The following is a 17,739-nucleotide window of genomic DNA, read 5'->3' on the forward strand; positions in this document are numbered from 1 at the left end:
CACCGTATCACTGGCTACCTCCTCCATTTCAAGTAAGTTGACCATTTCTACCATTAATGTTTAGATGTTGCTGTATAATTGGGTTTAATATATGTTTTAAAAACAAATTAAACAACTTCATATGAATTTGGGGTTTAAAGTTTAAATTATGTTATTGTGAAATCAAGTTTAGGATTGAAAATTGATTAATGTGAAATTAGATTTAGGATTTGAATTTTGTTACTTTAGAATTTTATAACAATTCAATCAATCATTCAATATTATTAGTAATAATATGATAATAAGAAATATTATTTCATTGTATTTATACTAATTATAAATTTAATATAAGAACAAAAATTGTTTGCTTTAGGAATACGACTTTAGTTATTTGAAAAAATTGATGGGTTTTTATATAATGGTGTCAAATAAAAATAGTTATATTAAAAAAAAATTAGTATAAAATTCGAGATATGAACATGTGAATTTGGTTATAATACTAGTATATTCATTATTTGCTATTGTGTGTGTTTTTGATAAATTATTTTTGTTGTTTGATCTATAAATTATGAAATTAAAATGAAACTTTTTTTAATTATAATTTCTAATTGACCATTAAAAATAAATAGTTGAATTTTTTATTTTCACAAATCTAATCTTATAACAATCCAATTGTGTTTTATAAACAGTATACACCTACTTTTAAGGTTACCTAGTCATAATAATGTGTTTTCATGTGATATAGGTCATTACAAATTTAAGTAATAACTTGTTAGACACATTTCTGTAGATTAAATTGCTAAGTTGTATTAATTCATAGTACAATCCTACATACTCACTCAATCAACTTCGTACTTAAAGTTTTATATTGCTTTTGCATTGGATTTATACATATCACATCTTATTCACTTGATTATATTAATTTATTGACTAATTATGAAAGTGAATAAAACTAATTATTCTCGATTTAAAAGTTCTAGAATGTCAGAAATGGAACTTGTGCTTATAATTTTATTTGTATATGATTTTAAACTTGCAAAACACACACATGAAAGATATAAAAGTTCTAGAATGTCTGAAATGAAACTTGAGTTTATAATTTTATTTGTATATGATTTTAAACTTGCAAAACAACACACACTAGTACAAGGCTTATTTATTAGGTATAAGGCACTAGTACAAGGCTTATTTATCAGTATACAATTTTGGTCTTCTAGCTTACATATTATATCAACCTTCATGAGATTAAGAATTATTATTTTGGATTGAATCATAAAGGTTTATTGTTTAATTGAGTTTAATTGTTGTGATTTAATTGAGTTTTGAGTGATGCTGTAGATTGAAGTTGGTTGAATTTGTAGGAATCATAAATGTAGATATATGTCTAATTTTAAATAAAGTTATATCAAATTTGTTTTGAAATAATGTAAATGTTGAAGGATTATTTGTATAGTATTTATGCTAATTAGTGTTAATAATATATTCTCTTTGCAGACATGATGACAGGTAGCGGAGGTAGATCAAGTGGGTCTTATGGTCGTGCTAGAGGCAGGGTTTTCACCAAATCTCCAGGGACTGCTTAGTCATCGCCTTCTACCCCGACTATCCCGTCGACCCCTGTGACATCACAGGCAGGTCCAACGGACCAGCAGTTCATCATGGTCCCGAACTCGAACTACATGCATCCTTTTGCTACGCCCCCTACAGATCCAATGACAAAGTCCACGATGAGTGATTCGTCTAATAATGCGTCCCAGCAGGATGCCCCTCTACCACCACCCGTCATATGGATGTTGATTTGGCCTGATGGCATGCATGTATGAGTTATTGCTATTTTAATGTCTGTTATTCGGATAAAGTTGATGTGTTTTTATGTGTTTGTTAATCTTAAGATTTTTCATTGATAGGTTTGCACCAAACAACAACGCATGTACACAGAAAATCTACGAGGTGTTAAGTCAATGTACGACCACCGATGGCCGAACTACACGAAGATCCCTGCTGAGACCAAAGAACGATGATTTTAGAAGTGGACGGTAAGAACCCAATGTTGTTGAATCACTTTGTGCAGATAAAATTTATATGGGATACGGAACATGATCTCAGGATCAGGAAGATGTACGACCATCGGGCAGCTAAACGACTTCAGCAAATGAGCGACATTCGTCAGGGGTGTGACCACACACCTAACGATCTGGATCTGTTCATTTATCAAGAAGGAATTGGAGACCCATTTTAGAACTAATGAGGGGTTCAAGCGTCGCCGTCCGACGAATGTCACTAACAGGACTTTGCCAAGGTCATCGAAGTATACAGGTGGGTTGGCAACCTTCATGAAGATGAAGAGCGGGCTGGTAAGTAGTTTGCTAATGTTTGTTAATTATTACTTGAATTAGTTATTTTTTTATTTATTTTATTGGTTGATTTCAATATGTGTAGTCTAAGTTGTTGGATCTTGAAGCGACACTGGCAGAGACTTTCAAGTATATCCATGCATAAAAAGCCAACAAGGAGAGATTTGCTAATGAGCGGTTTGCGGCTCATTATGTGAGTTTCAATTAATTCTAAGTTTAAAATTTATTAGTTTAAAGTCAATTAACTGTTATGCTAATCACAACGTGTGTTACACAGGAGGACTACATGCAGAGATTGGTGGTCGCGACCCAATAATCTCAGCTGCCTAGTGGGAACGATGACCCCAACCCCAATACATAAGTGGTAGATCCTGATAGAGTTTGGCGCGAGACCGCCTCTGAGCTCCACAAGAATCGCGTCTTCGAGTTGGGATCGTTCTTCGCTAGTGGCCTCCGCACCTCAGCATTGGTGGCTTCATCTGCGTCTGACTCTACCACTAGTCCTACCGATCCCGAAGAAGTTGTCGACTTGAGGGAGGAGGTGTAGAAGCTCACATAGGAGCTTTACTAACAAGCTCAGCAGTCTGAGGAGAGGCACAATGAGTTTCTTGCACGCATGGGAGACACCGCAGCCATCAACTCACAAATGACGAAGAAGCTGGAGTGGCTAGAGCGTTTGCGAGAGCAGATGGATGTTACAACGAGCAGATGTGCGCTAGAGGCAGTGGCATTACTAGTAGGGCACCAACATTAGCACCTACTCCGCCGCCTCAGCAGGGAAAGACGATGTCGATGACGATTTTTTGGATCTGTATGATTTAGGGATTTAATTTATTTTATGTCTATTTCACTCTATTGTACTTTTGTGACATTTTATTATATTCGGAGAATTGATATTTAATAAAATTATTAGTTGATTTCTGGGAATTTTAAATTTCAACCCTAATTTCGTTAACAAGAATTTTAATTTGACTACTAGTTGTAGTTTAATTGTGAAAAAAAACCTTCCGTAAGATTTATTGGCGGACAAATCCGACAATAGTTGGATGCCAAAACACATAATATGGCACTAAAGTTACTGTCAGAATAATTTGACAGTATTCAAAAACTTAGTATCGACAAATTCATTAAAAACAAATAAAAAATCCGTTCATAATTAAATTAGCGTCGAACAAAATAATAAATAATTTCCAACACTGTTGTCGTCAAATTCAATTCAATGGTGCCCAATATTTTTCATAGAGCGAAGGGTGAGTTAGACTTATTTATTAATCTCAATTTTAATAACACCACCTATTATTATTTAGACTATATTTAAAAGAATTTAACTAATATATATCCTTAGAGTATATGATAAATTTATTATTAGTAAAAGATTTTAAATTGTTTTTATTTAATAGATAAATAAATATATTAAAAATTTAAATTTTTTATATTTTCAATAAAAAAAAAAATCTTTTTAATTTATAATTTTAACCTATATCTTCAAGGCACATAATAGATAAACCTCATTAAAAAAAACGATTGATATGCACTAGTATATTGAAATTGAAGTAGGTTGTTAATGTAACACACATCCCAATAAAATACAGTTGCTTATTAATTAAATTAGTGTCATCTTAATCAACTCTTGAAAGCATGTACTTGTGTGTTATTCGCCGGGCTTAATTAAACTGATGAAAATATGCATTACTACCACCATTCCATTTTCGTACAATTATTGCATTGAGAGTTTTCAGTTTTTGGCTTTTTTTTTTTTTTTTGCATGCTTGCTACGAAAAGCAGAAGCAAAATACGCGGAACTTGTGCAAAAAATTAATAAAGTGTCAAACTCTCTTATATGCTAATTGGTGATAGAAATGTTTGATAACCAAAATAAATTAGTAAAAAATAATTAGAATTTATTTTATTTAGTATTTATTAATTATTATATAAAATAAATTTTAATTATTGTAATAATTAATAAATATTAAATAAAATAAATTCTGACTTTTTTTTATTTTTTTAATATTACCGAAGAGATAATATGCACTAAATAATAAATATTAATTTAATTAAATAGTTTGCAATAGGGAACGTAGAACCTAGTTAAATCACATTATGCCAAAAGTCAATAAACCTAGCTTAGGATTTCAAATCTTTTGTGTTTTATCCAAAATGGAAATAAAAGGAAAAGCCAAAAGGCTCTTTGTTCACCACCATTATTGGTTATATCATTTTATAGGAAGCCAAGCCAAGCTTATTAATAAACTTAATAATAATTACTACTTTTTATATAATAGAAACATTAGGCTCTAAACATGTTGCATGTGATTTGGTTAAAGCCCAACATAATTATTCCTTTAAGTCAAATCAAATTTGCCTTTGGCAGCGCTTCCCTATGTTAATTCTAACTAAAAATAAAACTAATAAATCACCATGCAACTAGTTTGAAAAGAACCATTTACATTTAATTATTTATTTTATTCTTTTTTCTTCTCTAGCTACTTACAAGTTACAAAGTCTTTGAATATAATAATTAATTATTGGTTTAATGCAGGCGACATTATTATGATATATGAGTTAAAAAAAGTCTTCACTTTTGAATTATTTGTTTTGCAAGCGATAATGTTTGTCTTCTTTAATTTGTTTCGTTATTATTTTAAGGACAAGAGGGCAAAATGCATGCGTTAAAAATGTTGAAGCCATCAATATATATGTCTTGGTGTGTTACCACAACTTTATATATATATTTATATATTTATGTTACCATTCGTGCGCTTGCTTAGTGTAGTTTTCAACAGGGGAGTATAATTATTCTTAGGTTAAGATAATTTATATTATCCTATAAAAGTTATCGGTCAAAGTAGAATAAGAATGCATATGTTTCATCGTGTTGATTATAAATAAATAATTAATGTTACTAACCTAGATGTTTTTATATATGAAGGAGTTCACATTTTGGTGATTGTGGAGGAAGTTATATGCAATGATTTCATTTTTGTAGGTTAGATTATGATGGTATCTAACCTGCCAATTTTTATTTATTATTTATTTTGATTTCTCTGATTCAAATTTTTGTCAAAGCTTTCTTCTAATTAACAACTCAACAAGGTTAGACAAGTCAAAAGCAAAATTTTGCCTACCCAAAAAAGGTAGGAAATTAAATTAAAAACAAGGATAATAAACTCAAAATTAAGATGTCAACGAACAAAAAAAACATTATGCATGCATTGTTTGGTGAGTCAGCTGGGTAAGCACTGTAGTTATAAACTACAATTTTCTGTTAATGTTGTTGTTGTTGTTGTTGTCTTGCTCATCGTATTAGAATGAAGCACTCAATCAAAGGTTTAATTAATTTGCAAGTGTTGTTATTTTGCAGTAACACCTAATAATATACCTTTGACTTTTTATGTAGTTGACCCTTATTTGTTTAATAGCTTTCTCATCTGTCAACCTATTACATACCCTGATACCCACTTGTTATATTGACAAATCGTATCAAAACGTTGAATGTGTCTTTGACAATTTCGACGGTTACCAAGTGATGAATGTTTGAAATCGAATTGGAATGTTCTATGTTTTGGTCGTTCAATACTTGAATTTCTCTTCTTTGTTCGGCCGACTTTTTTTTTTGGGGGGTTTGTAAACTTGTTATTTAGTGGTTGAATTTCTTTGGTAGTTTACTCCTAAAATTCTTTTTTGGTCGTATGTTTGGAGAGCCCACCATCCACATAATTAGTTCGGAATTGGGCTTCCAAGGCCCATGAAGATTGTTTTATGTACTCAAGTACATTTCTGGGCCTATTTTGCATATGCCTAAGATAAATGCAAAATTGTCATGAAAAAAAAAAGAAAGCAAAATTGCGGGTTAAATTAAAACTTGTATCCGCCAAGTACAAAAATATAAAATTAAGAGCTTCCTCAGACCCAAAAAGACGTGAAAGTCCAAACTTAATACTTTTCAACTTTTGGATTTAATTTTGCCCCATTATAATACCTAAATGATTAGGCCCATTGTTTACTCAAATAATAGTTTTACTGGGAGATGGATCTCAAATTCTCAAGTATTTGGTAAAATATGATTTCTCTAGTCTCACGTAAAAAGTATAAAACAAGAGATTACACTTCATCAAATAATTAAAAGAAAATTAAGAGAATCCACTTTCGTTATACTCCCTTCAATAGTTTGGGACGTTAATAATTTTTTGGTTGACTAACTTTTGTTGATAAAGTGATTAATTCACTTGTTTACTTAATTAAATATTAAAGTTTGAATCTTGTTTGTATATATAGTAACATTAAAAATGAGTTTGTATTGGTTTTTAAAAAAAATACTTATTTTTTTATTTATTAAAAAAATATTTATTTAACAGACAAAACTTATCTCACATTTAACTAAATTTTTAAATTTTTTTTAAGTATTAAAAACATTTTTTGTTTTTATTATTTTTAAAAGTGAATACTACATACTTAAAAAGTAGTGTCTATTTACTAAAAATATTTAAAATTAATATTTAATTTAAAAAATATAAATATAAATAATTTTTAAAAAAAATTAAAATTTATTATAAAAAATAAATTAGACAAAATTTAAATATTATAAAATTAATTTTTTTTAAAAACAAAATATTATATATTTAATAATACATTTTTTGGATAAATTTTAAATTAAATAAAAATAAAATATATAATAGTTGATTTTAGTATATAAATAAAATTAAAATTTTAATAATAAGCATTTCTCTCATATATTTAATGTTGCATTTTAATAAACTTGAGAGTTGGGAATCCAGTTTCTTATAAACCTGCTTTCTCTTTCCTTCTCTTCTTCTTCTCTGCCGCTCTAAAGAAGAAGTAGCTTCCGAGTTTTTGGGATTCATTCAGTGTAATCTAGGGCACCACTTTTCTTTTCTTTCACCTGAAGCCACCTCAGCTCTCACTTTGCGTCCTTCGATCTTCTTTCTTCTATGGAAGCTAGGGCCTGAATCGCTCCACTTCTAAATTAGCAACCGACAAAATGTTCTTCAGCGGCGATCCTTCTACGCGGAAGCGCGTCGATTTGGGCGGTCGCAGCTCCAAGGAAAGGGACAGGAAGAACCTTCTAGAACAGACTCGCGTCGAACGCAACCGCCGCCTCTGGCACCGTCAACAGAACTCTGCTGCGCTCAAAATTCAGGTTTTGCATTACTCATTGCATTTACTTGTCGTACTCGAACTTGCTCAATTCATCATCATATAGTAGTGGATTTGTTGCGGAGTTAGTTAGAGTTTCTGGTTTGGCGTAGTTTAGCTCAATTTAGTTGTAGTGGAAAAAAAATCAGCTTCGTTTTATGTGTGTTGTGGCAAATGGTTGACGTATTCTAGCTGCAGAAATGCTTCAGAGGGAGAAAAGATGTCAGACTTGAAAAGTCTAGGTTGCGAGAGCAGTTCTACAAGACCTATGGCAAGTACTGCCAGAATGTAGACAGGTGAAATTTGATTTTCGTCCCTGAATTTTGCTTAGTGATTAGTTTTGTTTTGGCATCATCTTACTTGAACATTGTGCCATTTTGTAACCCCGAGTTGTTAATATGGTTTTCTGTGGATTCAGGAATTCTTTCTGTGTCAACTCTGATTTCCTTCGCCAGTTCCTTTATTTCTTTAAGGCAGACAATATAGATGATTTTTTAGTTCTTGTGCAGATATGCCGATTGCTTCAGCAGTTCGTTCACGAAGATGGTAAATGTTGATTAACGTTCCTTTTGCCATTGCTTTTACACGACTCTGAAAGTATCTTTAGGTGTTTGGAAAGAATTTATGGAGTGGAATGTATACTTGTTTTACATCTGTTCATTTAATCCAACAACGAAGGGATTTGTGCTGTAACCAACTTACTAAATGGTTATTGTTTTGTGTCTGGTTAAGCTGTACATCTTTCCAAGTGACATTCTGGATGTGCATGAATATGTCCTTTTTGAATTCCTTTTATCATTAAAAGGGAAAAATAGGAATGAATTTCACAGAATTCAAATTCTGCTGAATATGCTAAAGTGGCAGTTTTCAATGTCATTTTTTATTTTTTATTTTGTGTGTCTCTTCCCCCAATTGTTTGTTATCTTCCTTTTGTTTATAAACTCTATTTATCGGAAACCCAAATTATGTTTGAAACAATATTGTGAGTATATTATAATACTGTAGATACTTGCTTCTGTTCTTCTATTAGAGAACTAATATGTTTGCTGCAGGGGATGTTGTCAAACTTTTTGCTGGTGTGGATTACTCATCCACGGGTGGTTTGGTGAATTACCGAGTGAAGCAACTTGTATATTCTTGTATTTGTGCACTACATCAGAATAGGTTAGTTCCATGGTCTATATCCATTATTTTCTGGGCCTTTGGCTCTTTTGAATCTAGCTAATTGTTGTTGTTCTCTTTGATATAATTTTGATGCCACTGATATGCATTTATTTCACGGCCTTCTTAGAGAGAAGTTTGTACTCATCATGGATATTTTTGAAGCATATTCCATTATTGGGTTTTGAATCTTTTAAATCTCATTATAACTTTTAGAAGTCCTTATACTTTGCTACTTAGGTTTTGGGTTTCTTTACTAGCTCTCTTATGTAGTTTTTTTTTTGCGGAATAGAAATCAGTTGAAGGATCAGCTTTTATTGAGTCCGGAGGAATTGGATGCGTCGGCTGTGCCTTTATTGGAAGTTATAGTATTGTTAATTGATCCCAAATTGCCATGGAGCTGCAAGATAGTAGGATATCTCTTTCAAAACAATGCATTAGGGCTACTCAGAGAGATTATCCTTACAGGAAAGGTAACATCTTTCAAAGTCCAGTTATTTTATGATTTGTCAGATTGTGAGGTGTTTCAGAAATATGGGAGTGAGCTAGGTCCCAAATTGCTGCTTGTTAGGTTTCTGCAGATGCATTATATGATGAAAGTTTTTTAAACCCTAAGATGAATGACATCAAACTGGATGGTTCTCTCAATTTTTAAACCCTATTCCCCAACATGTTGATAGTGATTTCCTACCCTACTGGGGGAAAGAGTTCATCCCATCCTGTTTACAGATGACTTTGACTAAGTGTCATTTAGATCTTATTCCTTTTCCATATTATATCATTTGTCATATAAATGCTTAAAGTATCTAGTGATCTGCTGCAGGATAATGCAGAAAATTATTTTCCCATTGGAAAAGGATCATCGTTGGAGCGTCTTCTTATGGTTGTAATTTGTCACATTGGTCAGAAACCATGTATTTGTTCAGATATCAATCCAAGATATAGCTTTGCATCACAGATCATTACCATTCCATTCTTGTGGCATCTCTTCCCAAACTTAAGACAGGTACGTGTTGCATATTTCCATTTCTTGCGGTTGCGTGATGATCAATATTTTGAGAGATGTATTACGGTACGAGTCACGAAGGATTGCACTAACCCACCTTCTTACCACTGATTCCTTTTATCCAAAAAGAAAGTCTATGAGGATGTCTATCTGTTTCATAAATGTTAAGGATAAAAACTGTAAGCAGGAAATGTTTTATTACCAATATAGATAGAATCTACGAAGTAACATAGTACTAGAAACCTCGATGATAAAAATCTTGAAAAGCCAAAGGATCAAACTCTTCAGGGTAAATGGTTCAATAAATGCTTGAGATGATTAAGAGTGACTTATTTTAACACTCCTTTTTGGCTCCAACCCCCCCCCCCCTTCCCGGGTTGTTAGTGTCTTCGTGATGTCTCCTATTCCCTGGAGTGACCCCTTGTGTTTTTGCCATTTTCCTGATCTGCTGCTTTAATCTTTATTTGTTCACATCTAATTTTGTTGTTCTTCGTACTCAGGTTTTTGCAGCAGAGGGCATGAGTCAACATTATATTCATCATATGGCAACATTTGGGCAAAATCTAATCAATTTGCTACCAAAAGATATGTCAAATGAAGTTCCTAGCTATGCATGTATGCTTGGAAATATATTAGAAACTTCTGGAGTTGCTTTATCTCAGCCTGCGTGTTCATTTGATATGGTAAAGTGTTTATAGCTGCAGTATTTCATATGTTATTATCTTTCACTATTTAATTTCTCTGATATATCTCACCTTACTTGGTGAAAAAAGTTGTTGTCTTGATGGATATACATTTGATTCAGAAGGAACTTTGATATTGAATTTATTTACAAAGGATGTAATGATATATTCGAAGTTAAAGAGTATACAAATAGCGACTTCAAATTTGACGTTGATTTTAATGGAAAAGGATTAATTGTCAATATATTTCTTTCCTTCTTTTGGGCGAAGAAGTTTAATATCTAGAATGTGTAAAATGTGCCACTGGATTGAATTTAGACTTTATATTAATTAATAGAGTTCTACAGCATTATTCTTTACATTTGACATTAACAACAGCAGCAGCAAAAACAACAACAAAGCCTTATCCTACTAGATGGGGTCGGCTACATGGATCAAATGACACAATATTTGACATTGAAAGTGACTTCTTTTTTTCAGCCATGGAGTTGAAGTTTGAACCTTCGTCTTAACTTCCTTATTATTGTTTTCACTCAGGCCGTAGATCTTGCTGCTGTTACTACCTTTCTAATGGAGGCACTTCCTTCTGTGAGAACATCTGATAATAGAGAAAGTATGCCTTCTTATTGTATCCTCAATTTTTCTTTCATTTGAAGCTTTCATTCTCTGGATCAATTAATTACATAAAAGAATATCATTGTAAAATCTATGGTTTTTAAACTTATTATAGTCTTACGAAATTGAGATGGCTGTCCTTAGTGTTCAATACTACTCTTGATTTGGTGTTGTTTGCATCAGGTTCAATGATTCTTGATGATGATATGATTGAAGATGAAGCAGCTGTGGAAGTAGCTTTAGATAAGAAACTGGAACAGCAGATTTATAATGCCATAAACCCTCGCTTCCTTCTACATCTGGTATACCATGTTGCAAATGACGTTTGTATTTAGCATGTCAATTGTTTGATTTCCAATTTTCTTTGTATTCTATTTAAAATTGATCCATAACTATCTTTTGACATATGCAGACAAATATACTATTTAGAGAGATTTCATCTGTCAATGCTTTAGAGTATGGACCAGATGATAGAGAGGTGGCAGCTGTTGGTGCAGCTTGTGGGTTTTTGTATGTTACCTTCAACAAACTTCCCATGGAACGGATTATGACTGTGCTTGCTTACAGAACTGAACTTGTTCCTATGCTTTGGAATTTTATGAAGCGGTGCCATGAAAATAAGAAATGGTCATCTTTGTCTGAGTGGTTATCATACCTCTCAGGTGATGCACCTGGTTGGCTGTTACCACTGGCTGTATTCTGTCCTGTCTACAAGTAAGACATTTTTACCATGGTCTTCTTCAATAAATGCTTGTATGGGTTCACAGACTGTCTTCTCTTGCTCATTGTTGTCTCGTTTTTTCCCCTCTTAAAATGTTTGATATTTTACACTGAGCTAACTGATTTTAACTATTTAAGTGTATACTTAAGCAGTTTTTTTTTACCAGGCACATGCTTATGATAGTCGATAATGAGGAATTTTATGAGCAGGAGAGGCCACTGTCACTGAAGGATATCAGAAGCCTTATCATTATATTGAGACAGGTAAGATTATTATCTTTGTAGGAAAGATTGAGAATTTTATGATTGAACTCCTTAGGGAAAAAAGGTTTGTTAACAGATACAGAGTCGGCACCTGATAAGGTGTATTAAATTTTCATTATATATATGGGACCAATATGTCGTACCTTTTGTAAACTGGTGGTCTTAACTCTTAAGCCAAGAATATAGTCTAAAGCTGCCCATGGTTTCTGCTAAAATTCCAATTACAAATGTATTTGCAGTTACAACTTTTTTATGTTAATTTTCGGTTTGTGCAGGCTTTATGGCAGCTGCTGTGGGTAAATCATACCACAAATCCTAATTTGCTGAAATCTGCTTCAGCCAGTTCAGCTAGTAAGAGGCAGTCTGTTGAAGCTATTCAACAGAGGGTTAGCATTGTGGTTTCTGAGCTTCTTTCACAGGTAGAGATAATCCATAGGTTGCATATCTTTTTTTTTCCCCTCCTTTTTCTTTTTAACTATTATTCTGGGAAAATTATATTCTTAGATCATTTATGTGGCAAATGGTGTTTCTTAGGGTTTTGCTTTAAGCTAGGGTGGTGTTTATAGCTTATTGCTCTATTCCGCTGAGAATTTCAGCGAGTGTCTATCACTAATAAACAGTTAGACTGGATATCTTCTACTCCCACTCTTTCATCTCTAATTACTTTTTTGATTTTTTTAAAAAAAATTATTTGGGTTTTCCTTAGTCTTATAATCCACGTTATGGGATCTTTGATATTTGCTCCTGGAAGAGAAATCCATGTGCATTTGCTATGAGTAACCTTACAATAGAATGACTTTTTTCTCACTTGTGTTTTGATTTACCTCCCTAAGCTGCAAGATTGGAACAACAGGCGGCAGTTTACATCCCCCAGTGATTTTCATGCTGATGGGGTGAATGACTTTTTTATCTCCCAGGTATTTTCATTATCATTGATTTTTAAGGTTATATGAACAAAAGCTTAGGTTGCTAGTTGTATAATCCTTTTCCCACAGGCTGTAACAGAAAACACACGAGCAAATGAAATTTTGAAGCAGGCCCCTTTCTTGATACCATTTACGAGCAGGGTTAAAATATTCTCTGTAAGAATCTACTCTGCTTGGCTTTTATTTTGATAATGGTTACCTCTGTATGATTGTTTTATTTAAATAGACAACAATGGAATAGTTTTCGTAAGTTTCTGCATATCATTATATGTTGGATTTCATTACAATTTACGAGACTATAATGTAGTTACTGTTTCAACAGTCTCAACTAGCTGCAGTTAGGCAAAGACATGGTTCTCAGGCTGGATTTACTCGAAACCGGTTCAGAATAAAACGAGATCGCATTTTAGAAGATGCTTATAATCAAATGAGTCAGTTGTCCGAAGATAATCTTCGAGGACTGGTAAAATCTTTGTCTAAGACCTAGTACCGAATTTATGAATGATTGCCATCCCTTCTTTGAGAGAACCATTAAGTCCTTGTATAAGAGTGACTGTTTGTTATTCTGCTTTACAGATTCGTGTGACTTTTGTCAATGAATTTGGAGTTGAAGAGGCGGGAATCGATGGGGGTGGAATATTCAAAGATTTTATGGAGAACATCACACGTGCTGCCTTTGATGTGCAGTATGGATTGTTCAAGGTCATATAAACATTATGCTCTTCTTTTTGGTTATTTTGACATAGAATCCATTGTTACCAAATTTAAGATTACTGTAGCAAGTGAAAAATATGGTTCCAATTTTGTGGGGGAACTGATTGAAGTTTCTTCAATTCTGCTCCCTTTGTTTTCTTTATATTTGTGGTGTGGACATTATGGATTATTGATTCTTGACTTGCTGTATGTCAATGCATCCAGGAAACAGCAGATCACCTGCTTTATCCTAATCCTGGATCAGGAATGATACATGAACAACATTTCCAATTTTTTCACTTTCTTGGCACTCTTCTTGCAAAGGTGTGTTCTCCTGCCTTTTTGCTCTTGAGTAAAGTGGACCTTTACATTGAAATGACTGAATCTAGTAATCTAACACTGCATGCTATTCTATCTTTTATCACTTAGTTTGAATTGGTCCGCATCCTTTTCCTATACTGCTTAATTGGAACTGTAGTTCACCGTTACCATTATATTGCAGGCCATGTTTGAAGGAATTCTGGTTGATATACCATTTGCTACATTCTTCTTGAGCAAACTTAAACAAAAGTAAGACTCAAGGAGTCTTTTGCTCTGCTTTAGGTAGTTTATTCATTTAAATTGAACTTTTTCAATGTTCGAATCGTGGATTTCCTTACATTAGAATATATGCTTGTATCTGCATTTGCTATTGTGAGATTCACAAAGCATAAATGAAAATATTTAACAATTTTTTAAATGTGTAGATGGTAGAAATACTATTTCTAGGAATTAATTAACCACATGCAGTTCCTAGTTAATAGAAGTAAATCTTATGGCTTACAAGATGTGAAAATAATTACAAAATTCAGCTCCAAGTTTTTAATGGATTGGTTTTAGTGTATTAAATACTTAGTAATATACTGCATTCTGCCCAATACCCTTTATCGTATTGAAGAGGTTTTCATAGATAAAGCAGTTATTTGTCTAGATTTGCTAGGTGAAAATATGAAGACAAATTATGAAGTTGGTGTTTGTTGATTTACTACTTTAGCAAGTGGTTTGACTCTGAATTTGCAGAAGTCCTATTAAATGTTACAAGAAAAGCTGGCATCACCATGCTATTATAAGTTGCTATAGTTCTTGCCTTCTTATTATTCTTCTAATTCCCATTACATCAGGTACAACTATTTGAATGACTTGCCTTCCTTGGACCCAGAATTATATCGCCATCTTATTTTTCTCAAGGTAATGCCACTTCTTTGGCTTCCATCTGTCTCAGTTCTTTGGAAAATCTTAATTCTTTTTAGCATATGCATCCAATAGATAAGAAAAATGTATAACCTTTGTTTCCCCCATGTTTGTTGTTAATTTATCTCTGCAATTTTGTTGGAGATTGGGTAAGATTTCATGCAATTGAAATAGGTCTGTTCTTTTTGTCTTTAGCATATTTGCATCTACAACATTGCACTTTTGAAGTGAATTGAAATTGTAGAGCATTTTTACATTGCAATTAAATAATGTTCTCACGTGGACTTTGGGTTTAGTTGAGCACGACACAATTGTAAAGGTGGTTAGTTTCCATGTTGGACATTCTTCTGTTTTTGTAATGTCTCAATCTTTGCCCTCATGATCTTATTTTGTTCGACAGCATTATGATGGTGACATATCAGACTTGGAATTATACTTTGTGATAGTAAACAATGAATATGGTGAGCAAACAGAGGAGGAACTGCTCCCGGGGGGAAGGAATCTGCGTGTTACTAATGACAATGTCATTACTTTTATTCATCTTGTAGCAAATCACCGCTTGAATTTTCAGGTGAAGTAACTCGGATTGCATCTTGTACTGCAAAATCAATTCCTTTTTCCATTGTATAATAAAAATAAGTATGCTTTCAGATACGTCAACAAAGTTCTCATTTCTTGAAGGGATTTCAACAACTTATTCAGAAGGATTGGATTGACATGTTTAATGAACATGAACTTCAGGTTGTGTTATAAGCCTGTCCACTTCTGTGTTTTGAAAGCTTTGTGGTTCTCTTTTTTCCGTAATAATCTTTGTTTCCAATACTTGCTCTTCCATTGTGTTGATATTTGATCAAACTGGATGGTGCCATTTTCATTGCTTTGGCATAAACGTCAAGTTAGTTTCAAAAGAGAATGAAAATAAAATGAATATTTGTTGTTTTGTGATATTTTACCTAACTTGCTTGAGATTATTGTTTTCCACAGCTTTTGATATCAGGTTCACTGGAGAGCTTGGATGTCGATGATCTGCGGCAGCATACCAACTATGCAGGAGGCTATCACAGTGTAAGCTCTTTGGCGCCTATGTGGTTTTTAGTCAGTAAATCCTTAGCAGAAACACTCAAATGATATTATAATCATGCTAAAAAATCAGTTTGAGACTTTTTTTTTTGAAGTCTTTCTGGCTTCTTATCATTAGATATACATAAGAACTAGGGTCAAATCCATGATATTAATCAATAGTGGGGAAAAAGAAAGACTGAAAGAAGGTATCGGTGGCCAACACACACACGTCACATTGATCTTTGAAGTAGGCACTTCTAAATTCTAACAAGTGAGTTCTTCTGATAGGATCATTATGTGATTGAGATGTTTTGGGAGATTCTCAAAGGCTTTTCATTGGAAAACAGGAAGAAATTTCTGAAGTAAGATAAACATAGATATATGATTTAATAGCCCTTTTTATTACTGAGTTCAGCATGGATAACAAACTTAACCTTTCTATAGGTTTGTGACAGGTTGCTCTCGTGGACCATTGCTGGGTTTCCGATATCTTGAACCTTTGTTTTGCATACAAAGGTGAATGATACTACAGAAATTATATTCTGAATTTCTGATATCGACGATCTATCTGTAACATTAATTTTGTAAAATATCGAAAATATGATCCAAAATTGTTTTCTCTAACCACAATTTATTTTTATGTTAGAAGAGTAATTAATGAGGCCAAGTGGAATTGTCTAATGCCTGCTGTTCTTATAGGGCTGCTGGTACTGCATCGGAGGAAGCTCTTGACCGATTACCAACGTCAGCTACTTGTATGAATCTGCTAAAGCTTCCACCGTATCAAAGGTTTGTCCTAAGCTAGTTTTCTTAGATTGAGAAAACGGTGCCTCTGTTGAGTTCTTTGAATGTGTCATTGCTTGCTAACAAATGTACCCATTTTATAATTAATGGTGCAGTAAGGAGCAATTGGAAACCAAATTGCTTTATGCCATAAATGCCGATGCTGGTTTTGATTTAAGTTAAAGGGGGCAATGTAAATCGGAAAATTTAGCTGGATGCTGTTGGAGGAAAGAGGAATGGCTTATGGACACACTGTTAGAGCGGCATGGGAGACGACAAAATAATCAGATGGCAGACAACTAAGAATAAAATTATTATTATTATTATTATTATTATTATTATTATTATTATTGTATATTGTATATATATTCCTACATGATATTGCTCATCAATGTATTCTCTCTGAATGTACATATATAAAGTGTCATTGGAAACTGTAAAATCAATTCAATTATGTTTTTAATCATAATTGATTTGTTCTATTCTCTGATCATTAATTAATTAAAATAGAACACACTTCACAGTGTTCAATTGGAAAGAGAGTTGCTGGAACATTTTGACGAAAAAATGAAAAGATTTGTACGCACACAAAAAGGAAAGACAACCATTTGTATTTATGAATTTGCAAATGCTATCTGTGGAAGTAGGAAACTGATTTTCTATCCATGGAAGTCTGGCATCGTCTGTTGAAAGTAACCGGACGTCAATGGCATGTTTGCTCCGTTAACTTGGAGGCAAATGTGGCATGTTAAGGAGTAAGCTCGTAGAATGATCATTTTTAAATTAGTTAAAATAGCCAAAATTTGAATACTAGGAATTTTAGTTACTAAAACTAAAATGCAATCTGAGTAAGAGAGTTGAGGTGATCAGTAATTCTCTGGTCAATAAACGGTTAACAAATCTATCTCACTCTCATACTTTTTTTTTATTGCGTGTTTTATATGTAGTGTGTTTTTTTTATATGTAGTATGACTTAGTGTGTCCATTAGTAAATTAACAAGATTAAAAATTCTTACACTGTTCAAAGCTTGTCATTATCCACTCACTTTTAATTGAGATGCACCTTTCCTCAGTGACCTGCATGCAGTGGGAATTTCACCGTTTCAACT

The 17,739-nt window shown here is 33.0% G+C and overlaps 1 protein-coding gene and 1 long non-coding RNA gene across 2 annotated transcripts; one reads left to right on the forward strand and one right to left on the reverse strand.

Annotated features, from left to right (window-relative positions):
• The first annotated feature begins 7,091 nt into the window (after positions 1-7,091).
• On the forward strand, positions 7,092-17,096 carry LOC112723207 (E3 ubiquitin-protein ligase UPL6). The gene is made up of 26 exons (XM_025774471.3): positions 7,092-7,491; positions 7,686-7,783; positions 7,906-8,033; positions 8,540-8,651; positions 8,941-9,121; positions 9,472-9,654; positions 10,155-10,337; positions 10,875-10,950; positions 11,136-11,254; positions 11,365-11,666; positions 11,840-11,936; positions 12,212-12,355; positions 12,770-12,853; positions 12,932-13,018; positions 13,185-13,325; positions 13,439-13,564; positions 13,781-13,879; positions 14,058-14,125; positions 14,716-14,782; positions 15,186-15,356; positions 15,437-15,526; positions 15,770-15,850; positions 16,136-16,209; positions 16,292-16,363; positions 16,547-16,636; positions 16,747-17,096. The coding sequence occupies exons 1-26, from the start codon at positions 7,333-7,335 to the stop codon at positions 16,811-16,813; spliced, it is 3,099 nt and encodes a 1,032-aa protein (XP_025630256.1). The 5' UTR covers positions 7,092-7,332; the 3' UTR covers positions 16,814-17,096.
• On the reverse strand, positions 17,060-17,739 carry LOC140176431 (uncharacterized). The gene is made up of 2 exons (XR_011867964.1): positions 17,647-17,739; positions 17,060-17,313 (listed from the first exon to the last, which is right to left on the reverse strand). It is a non-coding gene; the product is annotated as an uncharacterized lncRNA (long non-coding RNA).

This window comes from Arachis hypogaea, chromosome 11, assembly GCF_003086295.3.
Source record: "Arachis hypogaea cultivar Tifrunner chromosome 11, arahy.Tifrunner.gnm2.J5K5, whole genome shotgun sequence".
NCBI lineage: Eukaryota > Viridiplantae > Streptophyta > Magnoliopsida > Fabales > Fabaceae > Arachis > Arachis hypogaea.